The sequence below is a fragment of the Coregonus lavaretus genome (assembly GCF_964263955.1).
Source record: "Coregonus lavaretus genome assembly, chromosome: 33".
NCBI lineage: Eukaryota > Metazoa > Chordata > Actinopteri > Salmoniformes > Salmonidae > Coregonus > Coregonus lavaretus.
Window position 1 is genome coordinate 6,264,264 of NC_140020.1, and position 20,620 is coordinate 6,284,883.

At 42.8% G+C, this 20,620-nt stretch overlaps 1 protein-coding gene across 1 annotated transcript; it reads left to right on the plus strand.

The window, feature by feature from the left end:
- The first annotated feature begins 190 nt into the window (after nucleotides 1-190).
- Nucleotides 191-18,539, plus strand: nrbp1 (nuclear receptor binding protein 1). Its single transcript, XM_084151095.1, has 18 exons — nucleotides 191-748; nucleotides 1,042-1,293; nucleotides 1,426-1,548; nucleotides 5,573-5,674; nucleotides 5,776-5,865; nucleotides 9,914-9,954; nucleotides 10,111-10,205; nucleotides 10,530-10,613; nucleotides 10,705-10,763; nucleotides 11,341-11,439; nucleotides 13,026-13,158; nucleotides 13,290-13,380; nucleotides 13,607-13,657; nucleotides 13,902-14,037; nucleotides 14,211-14,264; nucleotides 15,290-15,353; nucleotides 16,366-16,421; nucleotides 16,580-18,539. The coding sequence occupies exons 2-18, from the start codon at nucleotides 1,063-1,065 to the stop codon at nucleotides 16,673-16,675; spliced, it is 1,605 nt and encodes a 534-aa protein (XP_084007221.1). The 5' UTR covers nucleotides 191-748; nucleotides 1,042-1,062; the 3' UTR covers nucleotides 16,676-18,539.
- Nucleotides 18,540-20,620: the final 2,081 nt, after the last annotated feature.

Below are 20,620 nucleotides of genomic sequence, written 5' to 3' on the forward strand. Positions count from 1 at the left end.
GATGAAAAAAGAATGCATGTCTGGCCCAATAATTTGTTTCCTCCCCTACTGTAGGAGTGGTCTACTAGAATGGCAACAGTAACTCTGACCAATCAAAAAGCATATTTTAATAATTGGTACTATGATTCGTCATATGAAATGTCAATCTAGACTCTCACCGAATAAGAAAACAATGTGGAAGGCAATCAATGCCCACTGCGGTCTCTGCTTTGATAGTGACGTGAGCAGGTGTGTGTCGCCATTATTTTATCAACCGGTTCATAGTAACCTATTGCCTTATAATTGTGATATAAAAAATGATTTCGATTGTTTTTTTTTCTCCAACATAGGACTTTGATATTTTTGCAACAACTACAGTACTATAGGATATAACTAGCTAACAGTTTCTCGTTAGCTTGGCTGACTGACTGACTGGCCGGCCATCTAGCTAGGGACAAGGCTTGCAAAAATCTAGCATAATCTGTCATTTTTGTTTTAACATAGCAGCAATTCGGCGTGTTAAGTAGTTGGTGAGGTTCGCTAACTAACTAGCTGTCAACTTGCCTTTTGGTTAGCTAATATCCTCAAGCCGGCAGATCACGACATTATAGTTACGTTAACCGGTGGTGGCTACATAGGTAGTAGCTGACAAACGGATATAAGTAGCTACAGTAGCTTGTTAGCAAATCGTATTTCCACAAGGATTCAAAAGTAGTTTGTAGTTGGAGTCTACTGATACGGAGCTGGCAACATCATTCAAGTTTGCAAGGTAGGTAACTATGCTAGCTAGCTAACTTCATGTTAGCCATTTTAGAGGGGCCCTTCCTTGGCCTGTCTGAAATAAGCAGTCAGCTAGTCAGGCACGTCCTATCAGGTGCGTGGGCAATATCAGGTTGAACGCTGTTGAAGTAACGTAGCTAAATTCAACTCAATTTGAGAGAGTGCCTCAGTAATAAATATTATATCCGGGGTGGCTATACTGTGTGTGTCTACACAATACATTTTACTCTTCTGGCAATGATGCATATAGCCTTTGAGTCAACAATTTGTCGGATTTTGCAGTAGGTGGCCAAGCCTGACAAGATGTCAGAGGGAGAAGGGAAGCAGGCGTCGGACTCTGTCCAGGAGGGGAAAACAGAGGCTATGGTCTCTGCCCCCACTGGTCAGAGCGTGTCATCCGTGTCCCCCCCAGTGTCCACTGTGACACAGCCCCCTGCCACAGCAGCGACAGAGGACGAGGAAGAGGAGAGCGAGGACGAGTCAGAGATTCTGGAGGAGAGCCCTTGCGGACGCTGGCAGAAACGTAGAGAGGAGGTATGCAATGAACATGTGCTGGAGAAAAGAAAATTGTTACTTTTTGTGTTTTTAGTCTTGTTTTTTTACACAACTATTGTTAAATCAGATGGAGAATATTAGTGTAATCCAACACTTTGTTCCTCGTTTTAGGTGAACCAGCGCAATGTCCCTGGGATTGACAACGCCTACCTGGCCATGGACACCGAGGAGGGCGTGGAGGTGGTGTGGAATGAGGTCATGTTCTCAGAGCGGAAGAACTTCAAACTGCAGGAGGTGGGTTGAGTTCTCAGCCAGGGCTCAGCTGCAACAGAACCATGCGCTATGTGATGGCATAATGATCAGTTATCATCCATTCATCACCACCTCTGCTGACCATCTAGCTATCACATCCTCTCATGACTGCGGCTGCCCATCTGCTTCAAGAAGCACTCAAACAGACTTGATCAAGCTGATCTAGCTACTGTTGGAGCATATATTTATTTTTAAATTACTTGTTGTTCATTTGGTTTAACATGCACTTTGAGATTGTCTAATGAACAATGCAGAGTTGAAAAGTAAGAACAATTTGTAAAAAAAAAAAAGGATATATACAAGGAGTACTGGTACCGAAATGTGCAGGGGTTCGAGGTAGTTGAGGTAATATGTACATGCAGATAGGGGTAAAAGTGGCTAGGCCATCAGGATAGATGATAAAGAGTAGCAGCAGCGTGTGTAGAGTCCTGTGAGTGTGCATAGTCAGTGCCACCCCCCCCCCATTTTTTTTGGGGTCAATGCAAATAGTCTGGTAGATATGTGATTAACTGTTCAGCAGTCTTATGGCTTGGGGGTAGAAGCTGTTTAGGAGCCTTTTGGTCCCAGACTTGGCACTCCAGTACCGCTTGTTGTGCGGTAGCAGAAAGATCAGTCTATGACTTGGGTGGCTGGAGTCTTTGACAATTTTTAGGGCCTTCCTCTGACACCGCCTGGTATAGATGTTCTGGATGGCAGGGAGCTCTGCCCCAGTGATGCACTGGACAGTATGCACTACCCTCTGTAGTGCCTTACGGTTGGATGCCAAGCAGTTGCCATACCAAATGGTGATGCAACCAGTCAAGATGCTCTCAATGGTCCAACTGTATAACTTTTTGTGGAATTGAGGGCCCATGCCAAATCTTTTCAGCCTCCTGAGGGGGAAGAGGTGTTGTCGTGCCCTCTTCACGACTGTGTTGGTGTGTTTGGACCATAATAGGTCCTTAGTGATGTGGACACCGAGGAACTTGAAGGTCTTGACCCCCTCCATTACAGCCCTGTTGATGTGAAAGGGGGCGTGCTCGGCCCTCCATTTCCTGTAGTCCACGATCAGCTCCTTTGTCTTGCTGGCGTTGAGGGAGAGCTTGTTGTCCTGGTACCACACTGCCAGGTCTCTGGCTTCCTCCCTATAGGCTGTCTCATCGTCGTCGGTGATCAGGCCCACCACCATCATAACGTTGGCAAACTTAATGATGGTGTTGGAGTCGTGAGCGGCCACGCAGTAATGGGTGAACAGAGAGTACAGGAGGGACTAAGCATGCACCCCTGAGTGGCCCTGTAATTGATGCTTTGCCTTTTTGATGGATCGTCGGAGGACGTAGCGGGATTTCTTATAAGCATCCGGATTAGTGTCCCACTCCTTGAAAGCAGCAGCTCTAGCCTTTAGCTCAGTGTGGATGTTGCCTGTAATCATTGGTGTTGAGCATGTCACTGGTTTTCCTGTTTGAGTTTTTGCTTGTAAGCCAGAATCAGGATGATAGCGTTATGGTCAGATTTTCCAAATGGAGGGCGAGGCAGAGCTTTGTTTCAACTCTGTGTGGATTAAGGGTGATCTAGAGTATTTGTCGCCTCTACTTGCACAGGTGACATGCTGGTAGAAATTAGGTAAGACTGATTTAAGTTTTCCTGAATTTAAATCACTGACCACTAGTCAGCGCCGCCTCTGGGTTAGTCTTTTCTGTTTGCTTATGGCCCTATACAGCTCGTTGAGTGCGGTCTTAGGGCCAGCATCAGTTTTGTGGTGGTGAATAGACAGCTAATAATTGTTTTAATGAAAACTCTCTTGGTAAATAGTGTGGTCTACAGCTTATCATGAGCTATTCTAACTCAGGTGAGCAGAACCTCAAGGCTTACTTAATAGTAGAGATCGTGCAGCAGCTGTTGTTGACATAGGATATTTGTTTTTTAGATCATGTTCATAAAATAGAATTGAACGTAGATCATCTAGTTTATTGTCTACTGATTGCAAGTTTGCCAAGCGCTACGGCGGGTGGAGGCGGCGTAGTCTCATCAGGTATCTCGCACGCTAGCCTCTAACGCTGTCTCTTCCTTTTTTGAGTGTCGGGGATTTGCCGCCAGGTCCAGGATGAGCAGCATAGCCTTCGCTGCCGACTCATTGAAGTAAAAATCCTCATCCAAATCGAGGTTAGCTCTTTTCGGTCATAGGAAACGCGCAAAACACACAAAGTAGCCCAATTCGTCAGGAGCCTGTAAACGGCTGCTATTCCCTCCAGTGCCATTCTTTTCACCTTGCATCATAAATAACTTATTTTGCCATTTAATTGTGATCTAAAAGGCAAAACTGATCCTAGATCAGCACTCTTACTCTGAGACAGTTGATACGTACGGCCCCAGATCCTAGAAATAGGAGAACACATAGTGTTATAACAGTAATCCTTCTACCCCCACCCCCCATGGATAAGAGCGTCTGCTAAATGACTTGAATGTAAATGTAAATAGTGGTCTTTGCTCTGGCTTGGAGCTCATCAGCTCCAGGCAGAGGTGAATCAGTATTAGTTTTTCTCTTGTCCTAAGCTCCTTAGTGCTCAGATGCACCAGTAATGTTTGCTGGGCCAGAGTACTTCATTTGCGAACCGTAATTTTGAGAACCGAGTGAGCACCGATTTCTGCATGTAGATTTGTGTGAAAATGTCGTCATTCAGACGTCTACAGCATATGGTCCCTAAAACACAGCGCGCTGAACCATCGGCACACGAATGCAAGATCCACATTTGGAGTAGTCCTACCCGTTGCTACCAAACCTATAGGAAAGTACACTCTCTTTACCAAGTTTTAATAAAACCGTTCATAGAAACTGAGACACAGGTTGTTGAGTAATCCTCAGGCACAATCCTCTCGCACATTAGGTTTTTAAACCTTTTTCTGTGGGCTGGGTCATGTTCATAAGGGTGCATAACGTTTTAAAATGTTTTGAGGGGAAAACAAAAATGAGCATTTCTTATTGGACAAGTGCAGGTCCATCTTCTGTTGGGTGCTAAATGAACACGACCCTGTTCTTGGCTGTGTTCCTCTCTGTGACTGTCTAGGCCCTGAGCAGTCTGTTTGGAGCTTGTGTCAGTGTTCTCTCAGACAGTGTAGTCTGCCTTCTGTTCTGCATGTTGACACGCTGTGTTGGCGTCTGTTGAACACCGGCTGAGCATTGAGTAGGATGAGCTACCTTTTTAGTTTGAATAGTTTTGAATAGTTCCCGGAAGTCTCCAGATGTTGCGCTTCTGAGTTTAGGTGGCAGGTAGCCTAGCGGTTAGAGTGTTGGGCCAGTAACCGAAAGGTCACTGGTTCGAATACCTGAGCTGACAAGATAAATCTGTCGACGTGCCCGTGAGCAAGGCACTTAACCCTAATTTGCTCCGAGGGTGCCGTACTATTATTGCTGACCCTGTAAAACAACACATTTCACTGCACCTAATGTATGTGACAACTTTTTATTTTATTTGTATTAGTATTTTATTTGTTTTACTCTGTGGAGAAAGTATGACTTGCAGAGATGCTGAACTAACCTTTGCTTTACCTTTTGTTTGGCAAGAGCGAGACCGGATCATATTCTGAGTAGTTGGAGTTGATACCGTCCAACGTAATATGTGCAAGAACATTCTTGTCTTTCCTTTAGAAGTCAGGATTGTCATCTGTTGTCAGACATATAAGCCCTAGTTATTCAAAATCTCCTGTGGCCACCGCCCACAATCAAACAAATGTAGACCGGGTTAGACAATGTAAAAATACAAATGACATCCCCATGAAAAGAAACAGAAACACAGACATTATCCCAGGCTAAGGGGTTTAGTTTGTTATAATGACTTTGTCTTAATTGGGCTTAACTGCATCCGGTAATACCTTAGCAGATGACAAGCGAGAGAATGTAAATTTGGACTGAAGTGTTGAGCTCCTTGACATCAATCATGCTTATTAGTTGATGATTGTGAGGAATGTTTGATTGATTGCAAATATATTGATATTTTCTTTCTCCTTTTTCTCACTGTCTGTCCATCAGGAGAAAGTCAAAGCGGTGTTTGACAACTTGATCCAGTTGGAGCATCTGAACATTGTCAAGTTTCACAAGTACTGGGCTGATGTGAAGGAAAATAGGGCCAGGGTAAGAGAGATTTTAAATGCTGTAAAATAACTACCTTTTTAATAGTAAGAAATTAACTGAATGTATTACACAGGAAATGTATAACTTTTTTCCACTCGCAGGTCATTTTCATCACAGAATACATGTCTTCAGGAAGCCTGAAGCAGTTTCTGAAAAAGACCAAGAAAAACCACAAGACGATGAATGAGAAGGTACGGATGGATTGTTAGTCTGTTTTGATCTTAAAGGGGCTGTGATTGCTACATACATTTTCTTACTTTTAAATTAATGATACAGTGCATTCGGAAAGTATTCAGACCCCTTCACGTTTTCCACATTTTGTCATGTTACGGCCTTATTCTAAAATTGATTTAATAATACCCCATAATGACAAAGCAAAAACAGGTTTTTAGAAATGTTTGCTAATATATTAAAAATGTAAAACTGAAATTACATTTACACAAGTATTCTGACTCTGTACTCAGTACTTTGTTGAAGCACATTTGGCAGGGATTTAGCCTCAAGTCTTCTTGGGTATGATGCGACAAGCTTGGCACACCTGTATTTGGGGAGTTTCTCCCATTCTTCTCTGCAGATCCTCTCAAGCTCTGTCAGGTTGGATGGGGAGTGTTGCTGCACAGCTATTTTCAGATCTCTCCAGAGATGTTCAATTGGGTTCAAGTCTGGGCTCTGGCTGGGACATTGAGACTTGTCCCGAAGCCACTCCTGCGTTGTCTTGGCTGTGTGCTTAGGGTCGTTGTCCTGTTGGAAGGTGAACCTTCACCCCAGTCTGAGGTCCTAAGCGCTCTGGAGCAGGTTTTCATCAAGGATCTCGCTGTACTTTGCTTCATTAATCTTTCCCTTGATCCTGACTAGTCTCCCAGTCCCTGCTGCTGAGAAACATCCCCACAGCATGATGCGTCCACCACCATGCTTCACCTTAGAGATGGTATTGGTCAGGTGATGAGCGGTGCCTGGTTTCCTCCAGACGTGACGCTTGGTATTCAGGCCAAAGCGTTCAATCTTGGTTTCATCAGACCAGAGAATCTTGTTTCTCATGGTCTGAGAGTCCTTTAGGTGCCTTTTGGCAAACTCCAAGTGGGCTGTCATTTACCTTTTGCTGAGGAGTGGCTTCTGTCTGACCACTCTACCATAAAGTCCTGGTTGGTGGAGTGCTGCAGAGATGGTTGGTTGTCCTTCTGGAAGGTTCTCCCATCTCCGCAGAGGGACTCTGGAGCTCTGTCAGAGTGACCATCGAGTGGTACCTCCCTGACCAAGGCCCTTCCACCGATTGCTCAGTTTGGCCGGGCGGCCAGCTCTAGGAAGAGTCTTGGTGGTTCCAAACTTCTTCCACTTAAGAATGATGGAGGCCACTGTGTTCTTGGGGACCTTCAATGCTGCAGAAATGTTTTGGTACTCTTCCCCAGATCTGTGCCTCGACACAATCCTGTCTCGGAGCTCTACGGACAATTCCTTTGACCTCATGGCTTGGTTTTTGCTCTGACATGCACTGTCAACTGTGGGACCTTATATAGACAGGTGTGTGTGTGCCTTTCCAAATCATGTCCAATCAATTGAATTTACCACAGGTGGACTCCAATCAAGTTGTATAAACATCTCATGGATGATCAATGTAAACAGGATGCACTTGAGCTCAATTTCGAGTCTCATAGCAAAGTTTTTTTTTTTTTTTTTTTTTATATATTTAATGAATTTGCAAAAATGTCAAACCTGTTTTTGCTTTGTCATTATGGGGTATTGTGTGTAGATTGATGAGGAAAATGTTTTATTTAATCCATTTTAGAAAAAGGCTGTAATGTAACAAAGTTGAAAAAGTCAAGTTGTCTGAATACTTTCCGAATGCACTGTGTGTGTGTATATATATCCATTGATTCTTTAAGAATACCACTTATAAATACGTAGAAATGTATGCACACATGACTGTAAGTTGCTTTGGATAAAAGCGTCTGCTAAATGGCATTATTATTATTATAAAGGCCTCATGTGCTTAGTATAACTGTCGTGCCCCATCAGAACCTTGTTTGTAAGAAATGTAATTTTAAACACACTGTATCCTCTAAACATGGTTAAAAATCTTGATATCATGGATGGGCAGTCCTTGCATCCATAGCTTCGTATATGAATTTGAGTGGTTACATTTCTCCAGCCCCACCCAAATCAAAGTTTATTGGTCTTGTACACAGATTTTTTTCCCCTCAGCTCTTTACCGAAACAGTGGCGGGGTGTTCGCTTTGCTATTGTTTGAACTACAGATTGCCCCTTAAAGAACTGATTTTAAATTAAATGAACAAACAGAAATGAATACAGGACGAGCGGAAACAAGACTGACCCAAATGGAGCTGTAAGCAGAATGTACTGTGCCTTGCAAAAGTATTCATCCCCTTTGGCGTTTTTCCTATTTTGTTGCATTACAACCTGTAATTTAAATTGATTTTTATTTGGATTGCATGTAATGGACATACACAAAATAGTCCAAATTGGTGAAGTGAAATGAAAAAAATAACTTGTTTAAAAAAATTCTAAAAAATTAATAACGGAAAAGTGGTGCGTGCATATGTATTCACCCCCTTTGCTATGAAGCCCCTAAATAAGATCTGGTGCAACCAATTACCTTCAGAAGTTACATAATTAGTTAAATAAAGTCCACCTGTGTGCAATCTAAGTGTCACATGATCTCAGTATATATACACCTGTTCTGAAAGGCCCCAGAGTCTGCAACACCACTAAGCAATGGGCACCACCAAACAAGCGGCACCATGAAGACCAAGGAGCTCTCCAAACAGGTCAGGGGAAAAAGTTGTGTAGAAGTACAGATCAGGGTTGGGTTGTAAATTTTTTTATCAGAAACTTTGAACATCCCACGGAGCACCATTAAATCCATTATTAAAAAATGGAAAGAATATGGCACCACAACAAACCTGCCAAGAGAGGGCCGTCCACCAAAACTCACAGACCTAATCAGAGAGGCAACAAAGAGACCAATGTTAACCCTGAAGGAGCTGCAAAGCTCCACAGCGGAGATTGGAGTATCTGTCCTTAGGACCACTTTAAGCCGTACACTCCACAGAGCTGGGCTTTACAGAAGAGTGGCCAGAAAAAATCCATTGCTTAAAGAAAAAAATAAGCATGTGGGAGACTCCCCGAACATATGGAAGAAGGTACTCTGGTCAGATGAGACTAAAATTGAACTTTTTGGCCATCAAGGAAAACGCTATGTCTGGTGCAAACCCAACACCTCTCATCACCCCGAGAACACCATCCCTACAGTGAAGCATGGTGGTGGCAGCATCATGCTGTGGGGATGTTTTTCATCGGCAGGGACTGGGAAACAGGTCAGAATTTGAAGGAATGATGTATGGTGCTAAATACAGGGAAATTCTTGAGGGAAACCTGTTTCAGTCTTCCAGAGATTTGAGACTGGGACGGAGGTTCACCTTCCAGCAGGACAATGACCCTAAGCATACTGCTAAAGCAACACTTGAGTGGTTTAAGGGGAAACATTTAAATGTCTTGGAATGGCCTAGTCAAAGCCCAGACCTCAATCCAATTGAGAATCTGTGGTATGACTTAAAGATTGCTGTACACCAGCGGAACCCATCCAACTTGAAGGAGCTGGAGCAGTTTTGCCTTGAAGAATGGGGAAAAATCCCAGTGGCTAGATGTGCCAAGCTTATAGAGACACACCAAGAGACTTGCAGCTGTAATTACTGCAAAAGGTGGCTCTACAAAGTATTGACTTTGGGGGGGGGGGGGGGGGGGTGAATAGTTATGCACGCTCAAGTTTTCTGTTTTTTTTGTCTTATTGTTTGTTTCACAATAAAAATATTTTGCATCTTCAAAGTGGTAGGCATGTTGTGTAAATCAAATGATACAAAAAATATATTTTAATTCCAGGTTGAAAGGCAACAAATATGAAAAATGCCAAGGGGGGTGAATACTTTCGCAAGCCACTGTATGTCACCTGTATGCTCTGCCTTGGTTTCCCATAGCTCAGTTAAATATTCCCACTCATTTTGGCTGCAGGCGGGGGCTGTGTCCCATTTATTTGGTCTTGTGACAGCCCTATTTGAATTAACCTACTGTTAATGCATACATTTCCCGCTGTTGCAACAACAAAAAAAATCAAACCTAATCTGGTTATTTACAGAAGTAACACTTCAAGAACCACATGGTAATCGCATGTCAAGTAGGTTTGAATGTAATCTCTGCTGTCTCTGTTGTACTTCACTTCTCTATCAGGCCTGGAAGCGCTGGTGTACACAGATACTGTCTGCTCTCAGGTCAGTCACTCACTCACACACAGCAGTACATATATCCATATTGGACTAAGCTCCCCTTTGAGGCCCCTGGAGCCAGTTCTGTTTTTTCAAAACTCACACTTCTACACACTCACACTTCTCTTGAAGCATCCTGTAAACTTTCTCTCCTCTCCCTAGCTATCTTCACTCCTGTGACCCTCCCATCATCCACGGCAACCTGACCTGTGACACCATCTTCATCCAGCATAATGGCCTCATTAAGATTGGCTCAGGTGGGTCTCATATCCGTCAATCACGCTAAATGTCAACCCTTTCAGAGAAGGGAGTATTTTGAGAGAATGGTATTTAGAAGGGGGTCTTTTCAGAGAAGGGTATTTTTAGTCTCTTTAAAACCAGGGCCTTGTTCAGTAGGGAGGAAACAATTTGAAATGGAGTAAAATGGGGACGTATTAGCTGAACACAGATTTCATTATCCATTGCAAAACGTTTTGCTATGGTGCGCCCTACTGAACATACCCCAGGTGGCACTTGCAGGCCTGTCCCAAGCCTAACGTTCCCCATTCCCTTTGGGCTAATTTGTGACTTGTCTGTTACAGTGGCTCCAGACACCATCAACAACCATGTCAAGACCTGTCGGGAGGAGCAGAAGAGCCTGCACTTCTTTGCTCCCGAGTATGGAGGTAGGTAACCTTTGACCAATTGTCTCTTTTGAGAAACCGTGTAGTGGAGCTGGTTTTCTAGTGACATTGATTGACGTTGGTCTTTTTCTAGCTGTTGCAGACGTCACCACTGCAGTGGACATTTATTCCTTTGGAATGTGTGCCTTAGAGGTCAGTGAAGAATGTTGACTTGTTTCTGTTTTGTTATTCTCACAAAAAAGAAACTGAAAGAATTTAAATGAAAATGAAGTTAATCATGAAGTCGATGGCTATAGCCTTGCTCCATGGCAACTAGAAATGTTGTAGTCCAACAGTCTACTTCTAGTCCTGTTTCTAATCTTCTATTCCCCACACCACCTCGTCTCTTCCCCACACCACCTCGTCTCTTCCCCACACCACCTCGTCTCTTCCCCACACCACCTCGTCTCTTCCCCACACCACCTCTTCTATTCCCCACACCACCTCGTCTCTTCCCCACACCACCTCTTCTATTCCCCACACCACCTCGTCTCTTCCCCACACCACCTCTTCTATTCCCCACACCACCTCGTCTCTTCCCCACACCACCTCGTCTCTTCCCCACACCACCTCTTCTATTCCCCACACCACCTCGTCTCTTCCCCACACCACCTCTTCTATTCCCCACACCACCTCGTCTCTTCCCCACACCACCTCGTCTCTTCCCCACACCACCTCGTCTCTTCCCCACACCACCTCGTCTCTTCCCCACACCACCTCGTCTCTTCAGATGGCTGTACTGGAGATCCAGAGCAACGGCGAGTCGTCGTACGTGTCCCAAGAAGCCATCAACAGTGCCATTCAGTTCCTGGAGGATCCGCTGCAGAGGGTGAGTTGGGGGCCCTGGCCTAGTAGCAAACACAACTGATTCCTTAAGAGACACTACATTATGCATACTGCAACCAAGGGATGTGTTGCATTGAAATACAGAATTGGTTTGTCCTGAAGGGTATTACCCAGTCCAGCCATAACATAACTATAGTCTATATAGACGGGTTGCCTGACAACGTCACGAAAATGATGCGCTTGCATGACAGGGGTAAAAGGCGTTGTTATGATTCTGAACGGACAGATAGCTAGCAACAATGACAAGTAGCATCCATGTTGGGAATCGTAGGTTGCTCGTTTCGGCTCGTATCTTGTTCTTGACACAATGTCTTGTTTTTGAGGTGTTTTGACTGTCTATGCTTATATGGCAAACATTCGCTAGCTACCTAACCAACCAGTGTAACAATGTGTTTGAGAGACGAGTGCTTGTTGTGCAAATGTATTTATTTTTTCAATAAACATTTGGAGACTAAATAGTTTACTTGTTGTCCATAATCCTTTGAATGTAAGCCAACCCTGTCTGTTTTGCCCCAAAGTTGCGCATGCGTTGGTTTTGTTGCTAAACAAACCACTATAGTTCATAGTGTTCTTAAAGGGATAGTTCACTGTCTGTTTTCAGACCTGGTCTAATGTCCAAGTGAGTCCATGTCACTAGACCATTTTTGAGCTCTGAAAACATTTGACAAACTTTGATTTTATTATTTACATTTCTCTATCACCTGTATGTGTGTTTTGCCTGTAGCAGGAGTTCATCCAGGCATGACATTTCTCTTTTAATGCCTGTGTTGTCCAGGACTGAACATTCTCCATTTTAATACCTGTGTTGTTCAGGACTGAACATTCTCCATTTTAATACCTGTGTTGTTCAGGACTGAACATTCTCCATTTTAATACCTGTGTTGTTCAGGACCGAACATTCTCCATTTTAATACCTGTGTTGTTCAGGACTGAACATTCTCCATTTTAATACCTGTGTTGTTCAGGACTGAACATTCTCCATTTTAATACCTGTGTTGTTCAGGACTGAACATTCTACATTTTAATACCTGTGTTGTCCAGGACTGAACATTCTACATTTTAATACCTGTGTTGTTCAGGACTGAACATTCTACATTTTAATACCTGTGTTGTTCAGGACTGAACATTCTACATTTTAATACCTGTGTTGTCCAGGATTGAACATTCTCCATTTTAATACCTGTGTTGTCCAGGATTGAACATTCTACATTTTAATACCTGTGTTGTCCAGGACTGAACATTCTCCATTTTAATACCTGTGTTGTTCAGGACTGAACATTCTCCATTTTAATACCTGTGTTGTTCAGGACTGAACATTCTACATTTTAATACCTGTGTTGTCCAGGACTGAACATTCTCCATTTTAATACCTGTGTTGTCCAGGATTGAACATTCTCCATTTTAATACCTGTGTTGTCCAGGATTGAACATTCTACATTTTAATACCTGTGTTGTCCAGGACTGAACATTCTCCATTTTAATACCTGTGTTGTCCAGGATTGAACATTCTCCATTTTAATACCGGTGTTGTCCAGGACTGAACATTCTCCATTTTAATACCTGTGGTAGGAGTTCATCCAGAAGTGTCTGGAGCAGGACCCCAGCAAGCGGCCCACGGCCAAAGAGCTGCTGTTCCACCAGGCCCTGTTTGAGGTGCCCTTGCTGAAGCTGCTGGCAGCGCACTGCATCGTCAGCCACCAGCGTGAGTAACAAGACACACACACACACACACACACACACATACACTGTGACACACACACACACACACGCACACAGAAATTGACACTGACACACACAAACTGTCATTGGACTATCCCTGTCTCCGTCGTGTAGACATGATTCCAGAAAATGCTCTAGAGGACATGACGAAGAACATGGACCTCAACCTGGTGATCGTGGAGTGCAAGGACGGAGTTCAGATGAAGTGAGTCTTAGATCAACTATCTATTCTATCTCTTGGAATCCAAAAATGATTGACATTTTTTAAATCTTAAATGATGTTCAGATTTTTAGCCATCTCCACTAGCACATAACTGAGAAGGGAAGCAACACATGGTCCCCAACTGCTGTTTATTCTCCTATTGAGACATGGTTGATGTTGAAGTGACTTGACAGCGGACCAACCAGGAACAATCTGTTGATGTCCACAGGCTTTCCCAGTTCCCTGCTCTGGAGCTGGACAAGTTCCTGGAAGATGTGAGGTAGGGGAACGTGTGTGTTTCTGTAGAGGTGTGTGTGTGTTTCTGTAGAGGTGTGTGTGTGTTTCTGTAGAGGTGTGTGTGTGTTTCTGTAGAGGTGTGTGTGTGTGTGTGTTTCTGTAGAGGTGTGTGTGTGTTTCTGTAGAGGTGTGTGTGTGTTTCTGTAGAGGTGTGTGTGTGTGTGTTTCTGTAGAGGTGTGTGTATGAGACGTCTAACTCACGCCCCCCCCGCTCTCTGGTGTTTCAGGAATGGGATCTACCCGCTGACAGCTTTTGGGGTGCCTGGCCCCAAGCAGCCAGAGCAGGAAGCAGTGAAGTCCCCCATCGTGCCCCCATCAGTCAAAAGCCCCACCCCCGAGCCTGCAGAGCTGGAGACCAGAAAGGTAAGACCTAAAGGAGGAGGGGAGGGGACAGAGATGGATTGAAAGTGTAGGTAGTAGTATGATAGACCATATGTGGTACATTTTTAAATAAATAGATCAATGGGTGAGTGATTAAAAAGGGAGCTATTTATTTTTGTCCAAATATGTAGTCTACTGTTTTAATTTCTGCCCAGGTCCTACAGATGCAGTGCAACATCGAGCCTGTTGACGAGGGCGCCAAACATCACGTAAGTCTCATGACTATTCATAAATGCTGATCTAAGATCAGGTTAACCCTGTCCATGTAATCTTATTCATTATGATCTAAAAGGAAAAACGGATCCTAGATTAGCCCTCCAACTCTAAGACGCTTTGTAAATACAGCCCGGGGTAAGACATGAGGCCTGTCTGTTCAGTTCAGATTTCAAACCTAAAAAATAATAATTTACACTACCGTTCAAAAGTTTGGGGTCACTTAGAAATGTCCTTGTTTTGGAAAGAAAAGCAATTTTTTTTGTCCATTAAAATAACATCAAATTGATCAGAAATACAGTGTAGACATTGTTAATGTTGTAAATGGCTATTGTAGCTGGAAACAGCTGATTTAAAAAAAAAAATGAATATCTACATAGGCCTACAGAGGCCCATTATCAGCAACCATCAGTCCTGTGTTCCAATGGCACGTTGTGTTTGCTAATCCAAGTTTATCATTTTAAAAGGCTAATTGATCATTAGAAAACCATTTTTCAATTATGTTAGCACAGCTGAAAACTGTTGTGCTGATTAAAGAAGCAATAAAACTGGCCTTCTTGAGACTAGTTGAGTATCTTGAGCATCAGCAATTGTGGGTTGGATTACAGGCTCAAAATGGCCAGAAACAAGTAATGCGAGAAATTGCCAAGAAACTGAAGATCTTGTACAACGCTGTGTACTACTCCCTTCACAGAACAGTGCAAACTGGCTCTAACCAGAATAGAAAGAGGAGTGGGAGGCCCCGGTGCACAACTGAGCAAGAGGACAAATACATTAGTGTCTAGTTTGAGAAACAAACGCCTCACAGGTCCTCAACTGGCAGCTTCATTAAATAGTACCCGCAAAACACCAGTCTCAACGTCAACAGTGAAGAGGCGACTCCGGGATGCTGACCTTCTAGGCAGAGTTGCAAAGAAAAAGCCATATCTCAGACTGCCCATCTTAATCTTTATATTTACGGTAGTGTGTATATATAATCTATATACATACACACACATCTCTATCTTGCTTATTTTTTCAGCTTACGCTGTTGCTGAAACTTGAGGACAAGTTGAACAGGCACTTAAGTTGTGATTTGTTACCAAGTAAGTATCCACACACGCTTAGTCCATGCTAGGGTTGATTTGGGGGTGTACAGAGCTATATTTTGCATGCTGTATTTATAAATACTTAGGCATTTGGATTTGATGTTTAAAAATATACAGATGAGCTGGTTAAGAAGCTAAGAGATAAAGTTGGCTTTTTCTACAGAAACAGATGGTGCCTTTCTCTAAGCAGTAGGAAGCAGATAATTCAGTCAACCTTTTATCTGTTCTTGATTATGGTGATATTACTCTTAAACTACTACTCTTAACCCTTTGGATGCCATCTACCATAGTGCCCTTCGTTTTGTTACAGGCAACAGTTTTGATACTCATCACTGTATCCTGTATCAAAAGGTTGGCTGGAGTTCGCTAAAGACCCGTAGATCTCTATATTACTCCCTTTGTGTTTACAAGGCCCTACATATCTAACTTTGCTGTTGAAGTATAGACACCTGAGTTGCCTAACCCGTTCACAGGATTGGTTAACTCTTGAGCTTCCTAGGGTCTCCACAGCTAAGTGAATCTGCTTTTAGTTTTAATGCACCTTTTTGCTGGAACAAAATTCTAAATATATTTAATGTTGATGTACTGGTGCCGTTCGGTCAATTTAAAGTATTGATTGGGGATTTATTTGTGGATGAATGTGACTGTTTTTATTTGTGCTTACCATGATTGTGTTTTTGTGTTCTTGTGTGTCTCCTTTTATATGTATATTCATGTGTATTTGATATTGAATGATACAGGGCGCATTTGGAAAAGAGACCTCTGTCTTCCCTGTCAAAATAAAGGTTCAATAAAATATAAATATTACACATCGAGAGTGATGTTGTACTTTACCTTAAATGTATTTTCAGATTTTTCTGAGAGAATGAGTGGGGAAAGATGGTTGTCAAAGGGCAGTAGGACGGATTCAAACCTATGCCCACACTGTAGCCATGTGTGCCGGTTGGCGCAGCATTATCGCTAGACCAGCCAGGTCACAGGGTTGTTGACCTGTGTGTTTTGTGTACAGATGAGAACGTGCAGGAGCTGGCCGTGGAGCTCGTTCAGCTGGGATTCATCAGCGAGGTAAGACAAGGGGTCACGACCCCTGTGACCTCACAGCACGCCTGCAGCCCCAGGCTCAAAACACTCCAGCACCAGCAGGATTAAGAGGGCTGAGGATGAGGCATTCTGACAATTTGCCTTTCAAATGGGGTCCTGAATTGTCTTTTTTTCTCGACCAGGGCGACCAGCCACGACTCGCTTCGGTTCTGGAAGAGGCCTTCTCCAAGTTCTACAGCCGGAACGGCTTCTTGAATCCGGTCACCGTCTCCTCATAGCAGAGGAGCCTCACCCCCCCCTCTCTCCTCAACCACCCCCCTCGTTCTCATCCTCTCCCACAGGACTTCGGTGTCCCTGCCTTGGCCTGTCCCTGCCCCCCCCCCCCACACTAGGTGTTTTAGTCTTTTTGTACTTATGCTTCTATTTTATCTTGTGTAGCCATTTGCTTCTCTGTTTTAAAAGAAGAAGAAAAACGACTCGGTTGTCACTTTAGTCAGTATTATGAGCTATATTATGAAAGTTTTTAAGGAGTTTTTACGCAAAACTGTATGCGAGCGACAATATCTTCGGTCTCGTGTACTCAGATGTACTTATGCATGGTGCTGTGTGTGGGCGGAGTCTGGTTGTGATTGGTCCTCTTATCTACTTTCTCTTTCTCCCACCGAACCAGGCGTCTTCCTTTGATGCATCAGAAGATGCGAGTGTCAATGTCCCCCCCCCCCCCCCCCCCCTACACTTTTGTATTATCAGAAGGATATGTAACTGTAGTTATGACGACACCTTTACCCAATCCACCGGAGTTCAGGTGGTGAGTGGGAGAGATGATTGCAGTCCAAATGTTGGGATGATTAATAAGTACGGTCTATCAGGAACTTTCAGCACAGAGCCGGTTGGTTCTTTTAGTGAATATTTAGTTTAGTTTTGTGTGGTTTATTAGGATCCCCATTAGCTGTTGCACATGCAGAAGCTACTCTTCCTGGGGTCCACATACACATGTCAATTTGAATCATTCTATGAGAAGGAACTTTGTCACTCGACTGATGTTTCTTAATGTAACGTTTTTATTTTGCAAATGTTCGAAAGTGGTGGTACATTTTCTCCAATTTATGTTTTGATGCCATTTCAGACACGGTGAAACAGTATTCATATAAGGATCTCTGGTTTACACTTTTAAGACTATTGGCTTTTCTCACAACTCAATAGTCTACATTCCTTAACAAATATATTGACTCATAACATGTACTGAATGCACTCTGTATACCTTAAACTAAACTGTCCGCAAGTTAACAATTATCACTCCCTAATTGACGACACTAAATTCCTATTCTATCAACCATTGTGAAGGGAAGGTATTTTTTTATTTACAGAAACTAAACGACGAATGTGGTGTGGGAGAAGGCCTGTGTGTTAAACTGAGAATAACTTATTGTCATAACGTACATGCAGTATCAGTGTGGGAGTTACAGGACCCTGTCTCACTGATCCACTGAAAGCACACGTTCTGCATGAAATCAGATGCAGCACAGAATAAGCTAAGAAGTCACGAAAGCAACCACTGTTCCTAGTATCTGTCGAGAGCCAACTTGCTGCTAGTTTGCACTAATGTACTGTTTTGGTTGTTTTAACTCGTCTTTCAAATACAGTAGCTACTATTGCCTAGGTATGGTTTAGACCAGCAATGGACCGATTTGCATGTGTTAGGGGGAGGGAGGGGTGTGGGTTTGATAAGTGGTCGTAGAATGTTCCAGTTATGGTGGGTTGTAGAAATCAGCCTCTATCCATCGATGGGCAATAAAATGTGATTTGATTTAGAATGTCTGTTTTCATTTACAGGAATAAGGTATTGGTCTTATAGAGTGCATGTCATGCTGTGTCTCAGGGGTAGGAAACCCTGGTCTTGGAGGGCCGCAGGCACTTCCTGTTTTTAATTTAACCAAACTGGGAGACCAGGTGTGTTGAATTTAGGCAATCACTGAACTGATCAATTAGCTCAGTTGGTCGGGTGTGGTGCCTAGTTGGAACAAAATGTAAATGCATTCCAGGAACAGGGTTGCCTACCCCTGCTGTATCTGGCTCTGCAACACCTTTCTCCTCTTGTTTTTTAATTCCACTTCCTGAAATAAACACGACACTTAGCACTTCAAAAACGTGTCTGCCCTGTTGGTCTCCCTTCTGGTTTCTGTTGACCTAGATTGTCTGTGTATTTTATGTAGTAGTGTTTTCCATTGAATGTATGTCTGCTGAAGCCCTGTGTAGCTCAGTTGGTAGAGCATGGCGCTTGCAACGCCAGGGTTGTGGGTTTGAATCCCACGGGGGGCCAGTATGAAGAAACATTTATGCACTCACTAACTGTAACTCACTCTGGATAAAAGCGTCTGCTAAATGACTAAAATGTAAAGAATAGATAAATGGATGACTTGCACACAAGGTTAGGGTCAATTCCAATTCAGTCAGTTCAGTCCGTAAACTGAAATTCCAAATCTTTTCATAGAATTTGGTATTGGAATTTCAGTTGACTTCCAGAATTTAAAATGGAATTGACTCCAACCCTGCTCAAATGAAATGAAACTCCAGCAAACTGGTGATGCTCCACTGATGGAATGGCTCTTTTATAATCAATGTTTTGGTCTCAATAGACCTTAATTCAGGGGTTTTCTGCAAAGCTCATTTCATGCTTAAGGAAAAACTTAAGAAAAAGCAAGTTCAGTGGTAACTGGTAAACATTTTTTTTATTATCAACTGTTTCATCAGAATTGTAAGAAGAATAACTGGAGCCCTTGAACGATAATATGTATGTACTGCACAATCTTTAGTCACAAATGACATTGTGCCCAAAGAAATGGACCTGTATTACACACGCCAGTGTCATGCTGACAAAAACATTGATTGACCAAATTAAAGCAGTAAACTTCCATGTGAAAAGTACATCAAGCCTAAAAAGTATTGTTTTGATAGAAAACTGTAAACACTAAATCTAACAGAGACAAATTGTAAGATCAACTTCATTAGTTTTCATCAATTTGAAAAACAATTCGGGGTGTTTTTTCAATTTCTTTACATTGTGTGTGTGTGTCTGTGTGTAAAAAAAATGTTTCAAAAACATTACAAATCACTTCAATTCAAACACATTACTGTCTCACATTAAATAGTGTTTTACCTCCTATTTTGAAAGTAATGTGTGTAGGCACATTCAATTTACGGGTACTTTTGCACATCGCTGCACAATTTTTGGTCCACAAAATTCCATGTTATTCACAACGCTGCCAAACTTTTATAGACAATATCAATTTTCCGATTACTTAACATGACTGGTAAATGGTAGTGGTTTCAACCACATCTGGGTTCAAATACTATTTGAAATCTTTGAAATACTTTAGCGTTTGCTTTAGTCTGTCTGGAAGAGTTCAAACCCAGATGGTCTGGGTTTGAACTTGAAGCAACTAAGCTATTGGTTCCATTGTCCCAGACAAGCTCAAGAAAGCATTTGAAATTATTGCAAATAGTATTTGAACCCAGGTCTGGTGTGACCTGATCATCCTTTGTCTTGAAGAGACACTGTCCAAAGGACCCAAAGGTTGATAATCAAGGCCAGGGGTTTGCCCACTGGCAATACATGCATTGAATAAACGTTGCCCGTCAATATAAGGCAAATTAATAGGAGAGAAACCCAAAACAACAATATAAGGACAAAGAGTTGCTAAGGTGAGCTCAGACAGTCCAGCCAATCTCTTCCAACCTAGTCTTGCTCGACCCAAATCACATTACACGGTTCATTGTGCCATGATTCTGAATTGAAAAGCCAATAGTGTCCTAACGGACGAGCACCTATGAAATGTGATATTTACTGTAGCCAAGGGAGCTCAACATCACATTTACACATCACCGTCGGCATCAGTAATCTCACAAGTCCTCTGAATTCAAATACTTCTTCAGAGGAAAGACAGGAATATGTGCCTTGTGAATTAAGCACCTGCGAAGCAGACAAAGGCATTTTGTTTCTCACCTCGCCAATGATTTATGGAGGATTACTGAGAAGGTAATCATCTGACAGTTTATGTTTTGTGAGAACTACTGTATACAAATCCTTGAGACAGAGAATGTCATTGAGCACTGTGATATCATCGCCACATCCAGGAAGTCTCTTGGGTGCTCTCCGTCCCTCTAGGAGATAGAGAATGCTTAAGATGGTCTACCGCATGTTTTCAACAGGCCGTGATGGATTC